The 19,121-nt window shown below is 38.2% G+C and overlaps 1 protein-coding gene across 2 annotated transcripts; it reads right to left on the reverse strand.

Annotated features, from left to right (window-relative positions):
- Window positions 1-1,938: 1,938 nt before the first annotated feature.
- On the reverse strand, window positions 1,939-15,911 carry stmn3 (stathmin-like 3). 2 transcript variants are annotated; one of them, XM_067458732.1, is made up of 5 exons: window positions 15,394-15,911; window positions 7,984-8,094; window positions 7,732-7,910; window positions 4,484-4,675; window positions 1,939-3,797 (listed from the first exon to the last, which is right to left on the reverse strand). In XM_067458732.1, exons 1-5 carry the CDS (start codon window positions 15,410-15,412, stop codon window positions 3,738-3,740), a joined length of 561 nt encoding a protein of 186 aa, XP_067314833.1. In that variant the 5' UTR covers window positions 15,413-15,911; the 3' UTR covers window positions 1,939-3,737. The 2 variants fall into 2 exon arrangements, with proteins under 2 accessions (XP_067314833.1, XP_067314834.1); XM_067458733.1 differs by having other exon boundaries at window positions 7,999-8,094; window positions 15,394-15,907.
- Between the last annotated feature and the right edge of the window lie 3,210 nt (window positions 15,912-19,121).

Raw genomic sequence — 19,121 nt, forward strand, 5'->3', positions numbered from 1 at the left:
TATATTAGGCAGCAAGTGAACATTTTGTCCTCAGAGTTGATGTGTGTGAAGCAGGAAAAATGGGCAAGCGTAAGGATTTGAGCGAGTTTGGCCAGATTGTGACGGCTAGACGACTGGGTCAGAGCATCTCCAGAACTGCAGCTCTTGTGGGCTGTTCCCGGTCTGCAGTGGTCAGTATCTATCAAAAGTGCTCCAAGGAAGGACCAGTGGAGAACCGGCCACAGGGTCATGGGCGGCCAAGGCTCATTGATGCACGTGGGGAGCGAAGGCTGGCCCGTGGGGCCCGATCAGTTAATGCTGTGTGCTCCAGAAGTTAATGCTGGTTCTGATAGAAAGCTCACCTGGGGAACACATGGCCCCAGGATGCACTATGGGAAGAAGGCGAGCCGGCGGAGGCAGTGTGATGTGGTATCTGGTACCAAGATGATAGCAGCAGATCCTTTAAGTCCTGCAAGTTGTGTGAGGCAGTGTGATGCTTTGGTCAATGTTCTGCTGGGAAACCTTGGGTCCTCCATCCATGTGGATGTTACTTAGACACGCTCCACCTACCTAAGCATTGCTGAGACCATGTTCAGCCTTTGATGTAAACTGTATTCTGGTGGCTGTGGCTCTTCCAGCAGGATAATGCTCCTGACACAAAGCACAAATGCTTCAGGAATGGTTTGAGGAGCACAACAACCAGTTTGAGGCGTCGACTCGGCCTCCAGATTCCCCAGATCTCAATCCAATCGAGCATCTGTGGGATGTGCTGAACAAACAAGTCCGATCAACCTCGCAACTTACAGGACTTAACGGATCTGCTGTTAACATCTTGGTGCCAGATACAGCACACCTTCAGGGAGTCCATGGACCAACACAACATATTAGTAAGGTGGTCATAATGTTATTCCTGAACTGATGCATACTCATTAAATGAGAGCTTGTTATATTGGAGCGCTTTAAATGCAATTACCTTTTGACATTTAAAAAAAAACAATCAGCACTGAAATGTTAAGACTGAATTGAAGCGATAAGGTTTCCAATGTTGGAGTCCTTCAAAAATATACACAGAAACTGCACAAGATAAATACATTAGATCTATGGTGGTGAGTTATGAACATGATTACATCTGAGAAAACTGAACTACAGGTCCAACACAGTCAGACTGGAACAGTAAACAAACTATTAAACAAAACAGGTGAACGAAACTGCTTTAATTGAGCCTTCAAGATTGACATCACATGCGTTTGGAGTAAATATTTATTAATCCACCACCTGACTGGAACACTCCCTTTCAAATCCCAAATCGTGCCACAAACAAAACAGGTTTATCTGCTACGTGTCTGATAATCCCTGATGTTTCTGCTTCTGACTTAATGACCAAGGAATGTCAGAATTGTGTTTACTTTTAAATGTGCTTTCAGATCCACATGACTCACAGAAACCAGGACACACACACACACACACACACACACACACACACACACACAGAGAAAGTAACATTCTCCTGGCCTGCTGCAGTGTGCTCTAATATCAACAAACAAAGGCAGTAGGCAGTAAAACAAAACCACGTCAGTTTCATTTATCTGTAATCTGCATCACACTTTGACCAGTGTTTGTCATATGACACGTATGCAAACACACACTTGTATCATAAAACCAGCAATAAAAGTCCTAACGATGGTTTAGAAACTATATTTAGCAAATGCTGCGTCATCAGTTTCCATATTCAAAACCTGATCAGGAACTTGTCAAACAACCAAAACACTCACAACAGAACGTTCACAGATACTCAGAAAGACTAAATTGCCAAAACATTAGTAAGAATATAAAAAATAACAGCAAATGCGTGATAGGATTATGACGTCGGAGTGAAGACATCAACAAATAAGGTCAATGAGTTGCCATCTTAAATCATTTCCTGTTTTCTTTAGTTGCAAAAATGACACAGACTCCTCGTTACGAACATGTAATGCTTTAATCTTATTTTAAATGGTTTTCAGAAACCAGTTAGCAGCATATAGCTTAGACATTTCTCTTACCGGTCACTGAAAAACAAACAAGGCAGCGACCCTTGAAATGCACCTAAACTACCAATGTGAATGAATCTTATTCCATAAAGTGCAGTGTAAATGTGGATAGTCATATTTTCTTGGTTTTGTGAGATTCAACCCCGCTAAATTACAAGCAAGACCAGAATAAATGACCAGATCAAACCATTGTGGCATTAAGGTACGTTTGAACACTTTCATGCTGGATCTGCGGCGATAAGCTTGTACACCAATGGCAATCTAAAATAAGTTAATCTTGGGATTTAAGCTGGTCTAAGTTGTTATTTTTTAGCAGGAAGATAAGCATAATGGCCATAAGTATGTGGGCACCCCTTTCTAATAAATACATTTGCCTAGTCCAATATTTTTTTAATCTTATTGCTACTCCGCACAATGACATTCTGGTAATGTTTAACCGTTTGGGAGCACGCTTGACTGTTTCAGCATGACAGTGTCCTTGTGACTTATTTTGCCAAGTAGGACATGTTCCTGGATCACGATCAGCCAATCAGATTTGAGGAATATATGTCAAAGGATTTGTTTAGGGTTTGGCTAACGGCTGAACAACATTCTTATCAGCTAATTTGAATCTGATTTGAGCTATAATTTTTGTTTCGGGATAAGGATATGACAGGACATCTCAGGAACACGTCTTTGTTAGAAAACCACACAAGGATCATCAAGAAAGTCTAGACCTTAAAGAAAGGGTTCACCCAAAAATGAAATTAATTCCTCACCCTCATGTCGTTCCAAACCCGTCAGACTTTTGTTCATCTTCGGAACACAAATGAAGATATTTTTTATATAATCCGAACACTCTGACCCCTCCATAGACAGCAATGTAATGAACACTTTCAAGGCTCAGAAAGGAAGTAAAGACATCTTTAAAATAGTCATGCGACTACAGTAGTTCAACCTTAATGTTATGAACCGAAAAACAAACGAAAATAACGACTTTATTCAACAATTTCTTCACGTCTGTGCCAGTCTCCTACGCTGTCGACATAGTAAATACAGTCCAGCACTTTGAACGCCGGCTTACCATTGGCTGAAGCTGATCATGTGATCACCACAACGCATGCGTGAGAGCTGACCAACGTGAATACATTGTTAAATAAAGTCGTTATTTGTGTTTGTTTTTTGCACACAAAATGTATTATCGTGGCTTCATAACATTAAGGTTGAACCACTGGAGTCACATGACTATTTTAAAGCTGTCTTTACTACCTTTCTGGGCCTTGAAAGTGTTCATTATATTGCTGTCTATGGAGGGGTCAGAGAGCTCTTGGATTTCATTCTTCCTTTGTGCTCCGATGATCAACGAAGGTCTTATGGGTTTGGAACAAAGAATGACAGAAATTGTATTTTTGGGTGAAACAACCCTTTAATAACTTTGGCATAAACTGGATCAGACTCAAAGAAGAGCCTTTTGGATCCTTCCTTAAAGCTCTTCTTGGAGTCTGATCCAGTTCAGTTCCAAATGTCTATTAATGCCCAGGGTTCTGAAATTAATCATTTGGGTGCTCACATACTCATGTCCACGTAGTGCATGTGGGATGTTGATATATGCTCAGACATTTATTGATAAGGAAACTGATAAGGTGAGTCTGATATGACCTTTCTTAAGACAGTGTGGCCAAAGAATGAGATTATCTCCAAATGCGGTCATGACTGGACGTCTCATGTCTCTGGCTTCAAAGAGTGTCCTTATCCAGAGAGCTCAGTGTGAAGTTCCTTATTCTTACGCACTTCTGCAGCGTGAACCTCCTGACAAAGAGAATAGAGAACATAATGAATGTTCAATCAATAAGAATTGTTTTGCAGTAATCAGGAAGGAAACAACTAGTTCTCTTTTTATTCGTCCATATGGTACTCTTTTTTTTCTCATACATTTGTTACCACTGTTTTAATTAATTTCAATGTAAAGCACTTTGAATTGCCATTGGGTATGAAATGTGCTATACAAATAAACTTGCCTTGCCTTGCCTTTTAATTGACAGTAAAGCTAATTTGTAATCCTGTTACCCTAGAAAAACAACATGCAATGGGAAGTGTGGTAAGATTCAAGCCATATTCAGTTCATTATTTCCTAAAAGTCCAAATTAAATGGTATTCCCAGCCCATTTTTTTCATGACTACGTTTATGTATTGGATCATAAAAAGTGTTTTAAACAAAGAGCAACACCAAGGACATTGGTTCAATTCCCAGGGAATGCATGAACTAAAAAGATGTATACCTTAATTGCAATGCAAGTTAATTTGGATAAAATTGTCAAATGTGTAAATGTAAAATAGACAGATTGCCATGGATTTTAAGGATATACTCCCATTACAAAACACGGGAATAGGACTTTGACTTTGTACATCTATATACATTTTCTATAGACTAACATCCAGTACGACCAGGAACATGTATTAAGAAAGACTATTTCATGAGAGAAAACCAGACTCGCCTTCTCTCTCAGACGCTGCTTGAGGGCATTGAGACGGGCCATGCGGTTTTCTTTGTTCAGCTCCATTTTGTGGTTGAGTTTCTCCTCGGTCATCTTGCTGTAGTTGTTGTTGACCTCCTGGGCCTTGTTGAGCACCTCCTTCTCACGCTCCCGTTTCTCCGCCAACTGCTTCAGGACCTGCTTCTCTTGGGACTACACAAAGAAGAGCAGAAAGAGTAGATGAAACTGTGAGGAGAAGCTTCTTTGACATTTAAAAAGAGGACAAAAGGTGGGACAAAATCACGAAAACAGCAATAGACAGGTACAAAAGAGGACTGTGTTGGTTATCAGATGGCAATACTATGGTACTAAATGATTAACATATTCATATCTAATGGCATCTACACTCACCTAAAGGATTATTAGGAACACCACACTAATTCTGTGTTTGACCCCCTTTCCCCTTCAGAACTGCCTTAATTCTACGTGGCATTGATTCAACAAGGTGCTGAAAGCATTCTTTAGAAATGTTGGCCCATATTGATAGGAGAGCATCTTGCAGTTGATGGAGATTTGTGGGATGCACATCCAGGGCACGAAGCTCCCGTTCCACCACATCCCAAAGATGCTCTATTGGTTTGAGATCTGGGGACTGTGGCGGCCATTTTAGTACAGTCAACTCATCGTCATGCTCAAGAAACCAATTTGAAATTATTTGAGCTTTGTGACATGGTGCATTATCCTGCTGGAAGTAGCCATCAGAGGATGGGGACATGGTGGTCATAAAGGGATGGACATGGTCAGAGACAATGCTCAGGTAGGCCGTGGCATTTAAACGATGCCGAATTGGCACTAAGGGGCCTAAAGTGTGCCAAGAAAACATCCCCCACACCATTACACCACCACCACCAGCCTGCACAGTGGGAACAAGGCATGATGGATCCATGTTCTCATTCTGTTTACGCCAAATTCTGACTCTACCATCTGAATGTCTCAACAGAAATCGAGACTCATCAGACCAGACGACATTTTTCCAGTCTTCAACTGTTTAATTTTGGTGAGCTCGTGCAAATTTTCACCTCTTTTTCCTATTTGTAGTGGAGATGAGTGGTACCCGGTGGGGTCTTCTGCTGTTGTAGCCCATCCGCCTCAAGGTTGTGTGTGTTGTGGCTTCACAAATGCTTTGCTGCATACCTCGGTTGTAACGAGTGGTTATTTCAGTCAAAGTTGCTCTTCTATCAGCTTGAATCAGTCGGCCCATTCTCCTCTGACCTCGAGCATCAACAAGGCTTTTTCGCCCACAGGACTGCTGCATACTGGATGCGTTTCCCTTTTCACACCATTCTTTGTAAACCCTAGAAATGGTTGTGTGTGAAAATCCCAGTAACTGAGCAGATTGTGAAATACTCAGACCAGCCTGTCTGGCACCAACAACCATGCCACGCTTAAAACGGCTTAAATCACCTTTCTTTCCCATTCTGACATTCAGTTTGGAGTTCAGGAGATTGTCTTGACCAGGACCACACCCCTAAATGCACTGAAGCAACTGCCATGTGATTGGTTGATTAGATAATTGCATTAATGAGAAATTGAAGAGGTGTTCCTAATAATCCTTAAGGTAAGTTTTTCAGTGGGAATGCAATTCATTCTTACTTTCACATTTAAACCATTTCATGAGGTTAACTTATACCCTAATTCTGGTCAGTCTGCCAATCAACATGCTTGTTTGCTTTGCGCCCTCTTAAATACAGTTTAAAAAAAAGACCAAGCATTTCTATCTATGTCAGAGCACCAGCGCCTCCACGAACCTTTATACAGCATTGTTGGCAAGGCGGCCAGAGCGAATTTTGACGGTGTGAACGCACAATAAAGCTTCAAGATCTAGGTTGTCACGATCGACCCAGCTTCGAATCCACCTTTTGCAGAGCTCGCTCTTCTCCCTTTTCCCAATCACATCGGAAGGGCATTTAAGTTCAATAAAAATTTAGAAAATGTTCTAAAAATGGACATAAAGTGCCTAAAGAAATGTTTAATAATAATAAAAACATTTATTAGGTAGGGGTCGGTGTAGGGAGGGCTTTTATTGTCCCATCAAGGTGGCATCCATTTAATAATTTTAATTAATAATCATTTACACCCAGTTATTATTACATCTTGTTAATGTACAACAATACCGAGAAACAAATAGTATGCATCTGCATAAGTATAAATAGCGTCTAATTACTTTTACACATATTGCAAAAAAACACTTTTACAATGTGTAAATAGAATATATCACCATATTCACTTCGTATGATATGTCACTTAAAAAAGTGTTTTCTTGGTTATGTGAACATTACCATTTTATCATTTTGCAAACATTAAAGCTGCAGTCCATAACTTTTTGCACTCTAGTGGTTAATAAACAGAAATGCATGCGTCTAGATTAAGAACATTGCAGCCGGAGCTACTTCTCTCTGTTTAGGTCTATGGCGAGTCACGCAGGGACTGTGCTCCTCCGCAGCGGTTCCTACCAGTCTGGCCTGAAATAGTCCCAATATAAATACTTATTATAAGTGTAGCGTAATGATTCAGGGTAAGACAAATACACGGTTTGGAAAATGGATTCATGTTGTACATTCTCATTATATAATTTTTGTAAATCTTGAACACAAAAAAAGTTACGGACAGCAGCTTTAAGGGACAAGTATTAACATTAATTTTAAACATTGTGTCTTGATTGTTTCGTGCCTGAAGACATCAATGTGATGTCACGAGCTGCAGGGTTTAATATGGTGTTTTTTTTACTTTGACCATTGACATGCATTATACAACTGACAGGCTTTTTTACTCTCATAGAAATACACCCAATTGACATGCATTATACGAGCAACGGTTGGAGTTAAAAATCTGTGTTCTACTGAAGAAACAAAGTCACCTATATCTTTGATGCCCTGGGGGTAAGCAGATAAACATCACATTTTCATTTTTGGTGAACTATCCCTTTAATAACTGGACGATTTTCAACAGACATTCTGGTAGTGTTACTAGAAGAAAGTTTGCTAATAACTTTGAGAGAAACTTCCCTGGAATGTTTCACCCTTCTTTTATAGTGTGAAGATTCTCAGTTACCCATGTGCTTGTGCTTTGACAAATGCATCTGCTAAATAATTAAATGTTATTCTAGCCATCTGGATGTGTTGCTCAAGAAACCTGCTGACTGACTAGAACAAGAAGGAACCTTTTGCAACCGTGGTACTTTTTGTAAGTGTGTAAAAGCATCATCTGACCCTCCGCCTCTCCTCGGCGGCCTCCAGCCTCCTCTGCAGTTCCCCCAGTGAAGGCTCCTTCTTCTGGGGCGGCAGCGCCAGCGTCTGGGGTCTCTCCGGAGACAGGTCAGTTGGACTCTTGAGGATGACCTCAAATGCCTGGCCAGATGCTCGCTTATTCAGTGACTTCACCTCCATATCTGTGAGGGAAGATGATGACAAATGCATGACCAAATCTTAAATAATCCTGTAGAAAGGCCTCCAGTTACTGACCGTCAAAGCTCCCACCTTCAAACTGACCGAAGGTGTTGGGATGAGGCTGGGAATACAAACAAGAGCAGATGAGAGACAACACCGACATCTCTCTCAGCTTCTCAGAGTAACCTGTGAAAGAAAGCAAGATATATATAATTTTTTTCAATGGAAATCTTTTAATAACAACAGTGATGTGTGTGACTCTGGACCACAAAACCAACCATTTGAAAATCTGGAATCTGAGGGTGCAAAGAAAAATCTAAATATTGAGACAATCTCCTTTAAAGTTGTCCAAATCAAGTCCTTAGAAATGCATATTACTACTAATAATACATTTTTGATATACTTACGGTAGGAAATTTACAAAATATCTTCATGAAACATGACCTTAATATCCTAATGATTTTTGGCATAAAATAAAAACCGACAATTTATTGTTGGCTTTGTGCTCCAGGGTCATATATATATATATATATATATATGGTGAGGAAAGTACAGACTAGATACTACGATCCGAGCACTTATTCTAACCTTAAATACAATTGATGTCAGATAGTTACAAAATATCTAATGTAGCTGTATTAAACAAGGACACATTAAAACACTTTAATAAGGTTAACTACATTAGTTAACATGAATTAACAATGAACATCAACACAGACCACACCCTTTTACAAATTCATGCATTATTGATCTGGTCACCACAGCACATGTCAGCAAATTAATTCCGTGTGTGAGCGCGTGTGTGAAGGCGAACTGTGTGACACCGATCCTCAAGACGCATGATTTCAGGAATTCCAAATCGCAGACACTAACTGAGTCCAAATGCATGCATGCAAAAAGGGCAGAACATTCATGCTAGTGTTTATTACTGAAGTGAATGGGTTCTGAGTTTTCTGTGTCATGTGCAACCAAGCCGAGTGGTTTGGAGTGTGTATGTGTGTATTTATCACACATGAGCTCAAAGGAAAGGTGACTTTGCAAGAGAGATGAGAACTCAAATCCTGCTGCATCCACCAGATATAAGATCAGACAACACGCAGGACTCCAGACTAACATTTGAGAGAAGCGACACCAGTTATACAGACAGAGACAAATTGATCATAAAGTCAATTTAATCATTAAAATTACTATTGTTTTGCTAATTAGTGCAGTTACTAACATTAGATGTTTGTTTATTGGAAATTTAACAGTGAAGAACTGAGCTTGCTATAATCTCACACTAAACTGACTGACAGCTTTAGTAAATCATAAGGCATTACTACCATAAATCATGAGGCGTTACTACAGTAAATCATGAGGCGTTACTACAGTAAATCATGAGGCGTTACTACAGTAAATCATGAGGCGTTACTACAGTAAATCATGAGGCGTTACTACAGTAAATCATGAGGCGTTACAACAGTAAATCATGAGGCGTTACTACAGTAAATCATGTGGCGTTACTACAGTAAATCATGAGGCGTTACTACAGTAAATCATGTGGCGTTACTACAGTAAATCATGAGGCGTTACTACAGTAAATCATGTGGCGTTACTACAGTAAATCATGAGGCGATACTACAGTAAATCATGAGGCGTTACTAAAGTAAATCATGAGGCGTTACTACAGTAAATCATGTGGCGTTACTACAGTAAATCATGAGGCGTTACTACAGTAAATCATGAGGCGTTACTACAGTAAATCATGTGGCGTTACTACAGTAAATCATGAGGCGTTACTACAGTAAATCATGAGGCGTTACTACAGTAAATCATGTGGCGTTACTACAGTAAATCATGTGGCGTTACTACAGTAAATCATAAGGCATTACTACAGTAAATCATGTGGCGTTACTACAGTAAATCATGAGGCGTTACTACAGTAAATCATGAGGCGTTACAACAGTAAATCATGAGGCGTTACTACAGTAAATCATGAGGCGTTACTACAGTAAATCATGTGGCGTTACTACAGTAAATCATGAGGCGTTACTACAGTAAATCATGTGGCGTTACTACAGTAAATCATGAGGCGTTACTACAGTAAATCATGTGGCGTTACTACAGTAAATCATGAGGCGTTACTACAGTAAATCATGAGGCGTTACTACAGTAAAACATGAGGCGTTACTACAGTAAATCATGAGGCGTTACTACAGTAAATCATGTGGCGTTACTACAGTAAATCATGAGGTGTTACTACAGTAAATCATGAGGCGTTACTACAGTAAATCATGTGGCATTACTACAGTAAATCATGAGGCGTTACTACAGTAAATCATGAGGTGTTACTACAGTAAATCATGAGGCGTTACTACAGTAAATCATGAGGCGTTACTACAGTAAATCATGAGGCGTTACTACAGTAAATCATGAGGCGTTACTACAGTAAATCATGAGGCGTTACTACAGTAAATCATGAGGCGTTACTACAGTAAATCATGTGGCGTTACTACAGTAAATCATGTGGCGTTACTACAGTAAATCATGAGGCGTTACTACAGTAAATCATGAGGCGTTACTACAGTAAATCATGAGGCGTTACTACAGTAAAACATGAGGCGTTACTACCGTAAATCATGAGGCGTTACTACCGTAAATCATGAGGCGTTACTACAGTAAATCATGAAGCGTTACTACAGTAAATCATGAGGCGTTACTACAGTAAATCATGAGGCGTTACTACAGTAAAACATGAGGCGTTACTACAGTAAATCATGAGGCGTTACTACAGTAAAACATGAGGCGTTACTACCGTAAATCATGAGGCGTTACTACCGTAAATCATGAGGCGTTACTACAGTAAATCATGAGGCGTTACTACAGTAAATCATGAGGCGTTACTACAGTAAATCATGTGGCGTTACTACAGTAAATCATGAGGCATTACTACAGTAAATCATGAGGCGTTACAACAGTAAATCATGAGGCGTTACTACAGTAAATCATGAGGCGTTACTACAGTAAATCATGAGGCGTTACTACAGTAAATCATGAGGCGTTACAACAGTAAATCATGAGGCATTACTACAGTAAATCATGAGGCGTTACTACAGTAAATCATAAGGCGTTACTACAGTAAATCATGAGGCGTCATGAGGCGTTACAACAGTAAATCATGAGGCGTTACAACAGTAAATCATGAGGCGTTACTACAGTAAATCATGAGGCGTTACTACAGTAAATCATGAGGCGTTACTACAGTAAATCATGAGGCGTTACAACAGTAAATCATGAGGCGTTACTACAGTAAATCATGAGGCGTTACTACAGTAAATCATGTGGCATTACTACAGTAAATCATGTGGCGATACTACAGTAAATCATGTGGCGTTACTACAGTAAATCATGTGGCGTTACTACAGTAAATCATGAGGCGTTACTACAGTAAATCATGTGGCGTTACTACAGTAAATCATGAGGCGTTACTACAGTAAATCATGTGGCGTTACTACAGTAAATCATGAGGCATTACTACAGTAAATCATGAGGCGTTACAACAGTAAATCATGAGGCATTACTACAGTAAATCATGAGGCGTTACTACAGTAAATCATGTGGCGTTACAACAGTAAATCATGAGGCGTTACTACAGTAAATCATGAGGCGTTACTACAGTAAATCATGTGGCGTTACTACAGTAAATCATGAGGCATTACTACAGTAAATCATGAGGCGTTACAACAGTAAATCATGAGGCGTTACTACAGCAAATCATGAGGCGTTACTACAGCAAATCATGAGGCGTTACTACAGTAAATTGAGGCGTTACTACAGCAAATCATGAGGCGTTACTACAGTAAATTGAGGCATTACTACAGCAAATCATGAGGCGTTACTACAGTAAATTGAGGCGTTACTACAGCAAATCATGAGGCGTTACTACAGTAAGTCATGAGGCATTACTACAGTAAATCATGAGGCGTTACTACAGTAAATCATGTGGCGTTACAACAGTAAATCATGAGGCATTACTACAGTAAATCATGTGGCGTTACTACAGTAAATCATGTGGCGTTACTACAGTAAATCATGAGGCGTTACTACAGTAAATCATGTGGCGTTACTACAGTAAATCATGTGGCGTTACTACAGTAAATCATGAGGCGTTACTACAGTAAATCATGTGGCGTTACTACAGTAAATCATGTGGCGTTACTACAGCAAATCATGAGGCGTTACTACAGTAAATCATGAGGCGTTACTCCAGTAAATCATGTGGCGTTACTCCAGTAAATCATGTGGCGTTACTACAGTAAATCATGAGGCGTTACTCCAGCAAATCATGTGGCGTTACTACAGTAAATCATGAGGCGTTACTACAGTAAATCATGTGGCGTTACTACAGTAAATCATGTGGCGTTACAACAGTAAATCATGAGGCGTTACTACAGTAAATCATGAGGCGTTACAACAGTAAATCATGAGGCGTTACAACAGTAAATCATGAGGCGTTACTACAGTAAATCATGAGGCGTTACTACAGTAAATCATGAGGCGTTACTACAGTAAATCATGAGGCGTTACTACTGTAAATCATAAGGCGTTACTACAGTAAATCATGAGGCGTTACTACAGTAAATCATGTGGCGTTACTACAGTAAATCATGTGGCGTTACTACAGTAAATCATGTGGCGTTACTACAGTAAATCATGAGGCGTTACTACAGTAAATCATGAGGCGTTACTACAGTAAATCATGAGGCGTTACTACAGTAAATCATGAGGCGTTACAACAGTAAATCATGAGGCGTTACTACAGTAAATCATGAGGCGTTACTACAGTAAATCATGTGGCGTTACTACAGTAAATCATGAGGCGTTACTACAGTAAATCATGAGGCGTTACTACAGTAAATCATGAGGCGTTACTACAGTAAATCATGAGGCGTTACTACAGTAAATCATGAGGCGTTACTACAGTAAATCATGTGGCGTTACTACAGCAAATCATGAGGCGTTACTACAGCAAATCATGAAGCGTTACTACAGTAAATCATGAGGCGTTACTACAGTAAATCATGAAGCGTTACTACAGCAAATCATGAGGCGTTACTACAGCAAATCATGAGGCGTTTCTACAGTAAATCATGAGGCGTTACTACAGTAAATCATGAGGCGTTACTACAGTAAATCATGAGGCGTTACTACAGTAAATCATGAGGCGTTACTACAGTAAATCATGAGGTGTTACTACAGTAAATCATGAGGCGATACTACAGTAAATCATGAGGCGTTACTAAAGTAAATCATGAGGCGTTACTACAGTAAATCATGTGGCGTTACTACAGTAAATCATGAGGCGATACTACAGTAAATCATGAGGCGTTACTACAGTAAATCATGAGGCGTTACTACAGTAAATCATGAGGCGTTACTACAGTAAATCATGTGGCGTTACTAAAGTAAATCATGAGGCGTTACTACAGTAAATCATGAGGCGTTACTACAGTAAATCATGAGGCGATACTACAGTAAATCATGAGGCGTTACTAAAGTAAATCATGAGGCGATACTACAGCAAATCATGTGGCGTTACTACAGTAAATCATGAGGCGTTACTACAGTAAAACATGAGGCGTTACTACAGTAAATCATGAGGCATTACTACAGTAAATCATGTGGCGTTACTACAGTAAATCATGAGGCGCTACTACAGTAAATCATGTGGCATTACTACAGTAAATCATGTGGCGTTACTACAGTAAATCATGAGGCATTACTACAGTAAATCATGAGGCATTACTACAGTAAATCATGTGGCGTTACTACAGTAAATCATGAGGCGCTACTACAGTAAATCATGTGGCGTTACTACAGTAAATCATGAGGCGTTACTAAAGTAAATCATGAGGCGATACTACAGCAAATCATGTGGCGTTACTACAGTAAATCATGAGGCGTTACTACAGTAAAACATGAGGCGTTACTACAGTAAATCATGAGGCATTACTACAGTAAATCATGTGGCGTTACTACAGTAAATCATGAGGCGCTACTACAGTAAATCATGTGGCATTACTACAGTAAATCATGTGGCGTTACTACAGTAAATCATGAGGCATTACTACAGTAAATCATGAGGCATTACTACAGTAAATCATGTGGCGTTACTACAGTAAATCATGAGGCGCTACTACAGCAAATCATGTGGCGTTACTACAGTAAATCATGAGGCGTTACTACAGTAAAACATGAGGCGTTACTACAGTAAATCATGAGGCATTACTACAGTAAATCATGAGGCGTTACTACAGTAAATCATGTGGCGTTACTACAGTAAATCATGAGGCGTTACTACAGTAAATCATGTGGCGATACTACAGTAAATCATGAGGCGTTACTACAGTAAATCATGAGGCGATACTACAGTAAATCATGAGGCGTTACTAAAGTAAATCATGTGGCGTTACTACAGTAAATCATGTGGCGTTACTACAGTAAATCATGAGGCGCTACTACAGTAAATCATGTGGTTATTAATTTTGTGGTGAATTCAAAAGCTTTCTCACTGGATCTCCAGTGCTGTGTATAAACTCATGCTGTGTATTATTGATCTGAGCAGATAAACAGTACAAATGAGTAGCGCGGTTCTGGGGCATATTGCACAAAACTAGGATAAGGGATTAAGCCGCGATATCTTGGTGATCTTGTCATCTGTATGCAAAATTTAGTACGCCGCTGTCGTGTAAACGTACCCTGAAGGCACCCTCACACGAAGAAAGATAACTATAACCAAAGATGTACTAATGAACACTGTATATTAGCAGATAAATTTAGCCAGGATTACCAAAATATCCTGGCTTAATCCCTTATTCTAGTTTTGTGCAATAGGCCCCTGTTCCGCTTTGATTACGTTATTTGATGTTTCTCATAAGTAACAGAAATAGCCGGTCTCATCAGTTGGGCACGTGGGGTAGGCGCCAATGCGACCTCTAACAAAATTTAGTTGCACCAGCAGGAAAAAAGGTCGCAAAATCCCACAATTTGTTCTCGATCTGGAGCCCTGACATGCTATAACGTGCATAATATACTGCTGATATTTATATAATATCCAAAACGCCACTGCTGCAGAGATGTTATCAGGCTCATCGCCTGCTCGAGGTTCTTTACAAGGTCTCAGCAAAGACAACACAAGATGATCAGACTATATAGTGGAAGAATGATTCCCGTATGCGTTCCTGAATGTCACAGCTATAACATTGCGACACATTTTGCTGCACTGCTCCCCTCCAAATGAACCAGTGTTTTTATAGCGGAAAATCTGCAGTGTAAAGCATCAGCACTTAATAGGTGTTGTTTAAAGAGAAATTATCATTTTATTAATTAGACCCCAAAACCATTATGCGAGGCAAAGGACATGTTCAACAAAACCAATGTCATGCAAAAAAAACATTGATTCTATGGTGGCAATCTCATGCAAAAATCTACTTTTGTAGGTCTTACCTGAAACCGTGCTGTCCATCGTGCTGCTGGAGGAGGATGGATGCTGAGCAGAGAGATGAACAGAATGAAGCGCTGAAGGAGTGACGCACAGCAATGGTCTGTATTATCAGGGGAGGAATGATGGATGCAGCCGGATGGGAGGAGGAGGAGGAGGAGGAGAAGGAGGAGAGGATGAGATGAAGAAAGAAATAAAGACACGGGAGAGAGAAATGGGGAAATGATTTTGCAGACGAAGCTGGAATTTGATCTGCTCAAGAGATAAACTGAGAAAAAATTACAATAATAAAGTGATAGTTGTCTTGGAAACAAGAGCTATTTTTACTCTAATCTGATATTTAAAAAAAAGAATTGGGAATACTTTACAATGTTACATGTACTTACCATAGTAACAACAGTAAATTATGCATAATTACATAAACCAAACACTAAAGTAAGCACATGTAGTTACTAAATATTACTCAGTACATGAATGTGACCCTGGAGCTCAAATCCAATCCTGCGTCTCACGGGTATATCTGTGGCGATAGCCAACAATACATTATAAAGCTCAAAATTATCCATTTTTCTTTTAAGACAAAAATCATTAGGATATTAAGATCATGTTCCATGAAGATATTTTGTACATGTCCTACCGTAAATGTATTATTATTAGTAATATGCATTGCTAAGGACTTCCTTTGGACAACTTTAAAGAAGATTTTCTCCATATTTAGATTTTTTTGCCAAATATTATCCTATCCTAATAAATCATACATCAATGGGAAGCTTATTTATTCAGCTCTCATTTGATATTTAAATCTCATAAATTGACCCTTATGACTTTTTTTGTGGTCAAGGGTCACAAATATATAATTATACTGTAACGATGACACTTTAATATAAAGTGTAACCCATTATTTTAGTGATCTTGTTTCTTTAGTAATTACTATAAATGAAGCCGAAACCACATCATAATCTTAATCCGAACCCTATAGTAAGTAATAATAGTAATAATAATTATTAATTATTTATATAGCGCCTTTCCAGAGCTCAAGGACACTTTACAACAAACAAACAATAAAGGAAATTGGCAAAAAGAGCAGACAGAACAACAGTAGGCAATTGACAGTGCAAGTACAATAAGTGAGAAATCGGGTTTAGAAACAAAAACAAAAAATTCTAAGACCTATAACATTCAGAAAAGAGGTGTGTTTTGAGCATGGATTTGAATTCAGGGATAGTGTTAACAAAACGGAGTGATCGGGAGAGAGAGCTCCACATTTTGGGTGCAACAACACTGAATGATCTGCCATCATCTGCCATAAAGTACATAAAGTTAATTATTATTACTCAGTACTTACATATATAATTACACTGCAACACAGACACCTCAAAATAAAGTGTGACCAAAGAGTTTAGCACTAATGCAGTTCATATATCTGAAGTCAAACTAACAGTAAAAATGTCAGTTTAACGGAGAAAAAATGTTTTATTTGATATGGTATAAATATTTGATATGCATCTTATCTACACAGCAAACAATTATTGTCTTTGTATTTCTGCCTTGTTTTCCAGTACAAATATCTAAATATTCTTGATTTACTTGAGAAGCAAAATGATTTGTTGTATCAAAATTAAAACAACAAGCCAAATGTTCAGAAAAATAAACAATTACATTTTTTTTCTGACCCCACTGGCAGATATTTGTTCTTGTTTTATGCATACATTTGCAAAATGTTAGATATTTTTGTAAACAAGACGTAATACTTTTTTTGCAGTGTAATGCGACGACGTTTGGCCTGCTGTATCTGGCAAATATTTTCTAGATATTGTTGTGTTTTTTAAATAGACTACTGCATGTCCAGTCGATGAGGGACTGACCAAATCAATACCTCATCGACACACTAAAGATGGATTGGGTTCGGTCCTGTGACAAACACTCAAGACGACATTTCATCGTTTCCAATCCGCCATTGATCCGAAAGCCATCACATCAGACTGACGCTATTAATGGAACGGAGCAAGCTTGTAATTCAAGATGGAAAAACAATAGAAGCACCTTTTCTTTTTGACAAGTACTGGAAGTACAGGGTCATTTTCTAATGAGCAGATTTTAAGATAAAGCCCTAATCACATTTTTTGTTATTACTATGCTATTACTAAGGTGTTTTTTCACTTGTTGCTAGGCAGATTATTACTAGTCAAAATGAAGCAGAAAGACCTTTTGAAGAAAAGAAAAAAAAGATTAGAAAATGCTATCTGCAATGGATTAATCCCAGATAAATTCTCTAAAAACAAGTGTTCAAGTCATGAAAACATGTTTTACATTAACACACCAACATAAGAAGCAATTTCCAACATTGTGTTATACAAGGGTCAAGTCATTTAGCTTAAGTCAGTTTACTGTCATTTAAGTTGAAATGACTGAAATACCAAGTTGATTGTAGTTAATTTATGTATATATGTGACCCTGGACCACAAAACCAGTCATAAGGGTCAATGTTTTTAAATTGAGATTTATACATAATCTGAAAACTGAATAAATAATCTCTGTTTGTCCGAGATACAACTATTGAAAATCTAAATATTAAGAAAATCTCCTTTAAAACTGTCCAAATGAAGTCCTTAGCAATGCATATTACTACTACTGATAATATAAAAATGTTATATATATTTACAGTAGGACATTTACTAAATATCTTCATGGAACATGATCTTAAAATATTCTAATGATTTTTGGCATAAAAGAAAAATGGATAATTTTGACCCGTTCAATGTATTGTTGGCCATCGCCACTGAGACGCACGATTGGTGAAGAGCTCCAGTCCGATGAACAGTTTATAATGATTGTACTTAATTTAAATTTCAGCAACTTTTTCGTTATAATGCAATTTCTCATTTAGGATCATGAACATGCATGTAAAGTGAACACACTGAGGGTTGTGGAATGAGTGTACAACACTTCTGACGATTTGGATGCTATTTTAATGGTTAACCCAAATTAAAATATGCAATAACTTGCATTGAAGCTGTACATGTTTATCAGCTGAAGAATGTTCATTTCGCATGATTTTATTATTGCTAGCACATTGATGTACTGTTTGAGCTTCAGACAAGCACACAATAATAATAATATTAATAATAACAACAATAACAATAGGGTTTCAGCACTTCATACTTGAACCCCTACACTGTGAAAAACTATTTAGAAAAAAAGTCTCCTGGTTGCCTTAAAATTTTGAGTTAATACATTTTTTGAGATTCGACAACCTTTATTAAACCGGTATTTTGTAAGCATATTGGGTAATTGTGTGTTTTATTTGTGATGACGCAGCCAAATTGTGCTATTTTCATAATTTATCACATTTTTTATGTGGTTCAGATACAATAATATTTTGATTTTCTATTTATTAAACAAATTTCCTTCATTGTATCAGCTCAGTGTTTTTATTTCAATAAACTTAAAATTAAGGCAACCAGGTTACTTACTTTTTTAAGTTAAACCAACAACTTTTTTTACAGTGTAATAATAATAATAATTTAAAGAAAAATGTTAAAATATTGTTTATATTGTGCTCGGGGAGCTCTTTGGGATCGGGAATTGAAATTAAAGTATAAAAAAGAAATTCCAAGGCACTCTTCTTTAAATTATTAAAAAGCCAAGTTTATTTAACTCGCTATTTCATTGTAGAAAATATAAAAAAACATGGGAAAACGCAACCCACACGTACATTTTCCACAATGAAATA

The sequence above is a fragment of the Pseudorasbora parva genome, chromosome 12 (genome assembly GCF_024679245.1).
Source record: "Pseudorasbora parva isolate DD20220531a chromosome 12, ASM2467924v1, whole genome shotgun sequence".
Classification (NCBI taxonomy): domain Eukaryota; kingdom Metazoa; phylum Chordata; class Actinopteri; order Cypriniformes; family Gobionidae; genus Pseudorasbora; species Pseudorasbora parva.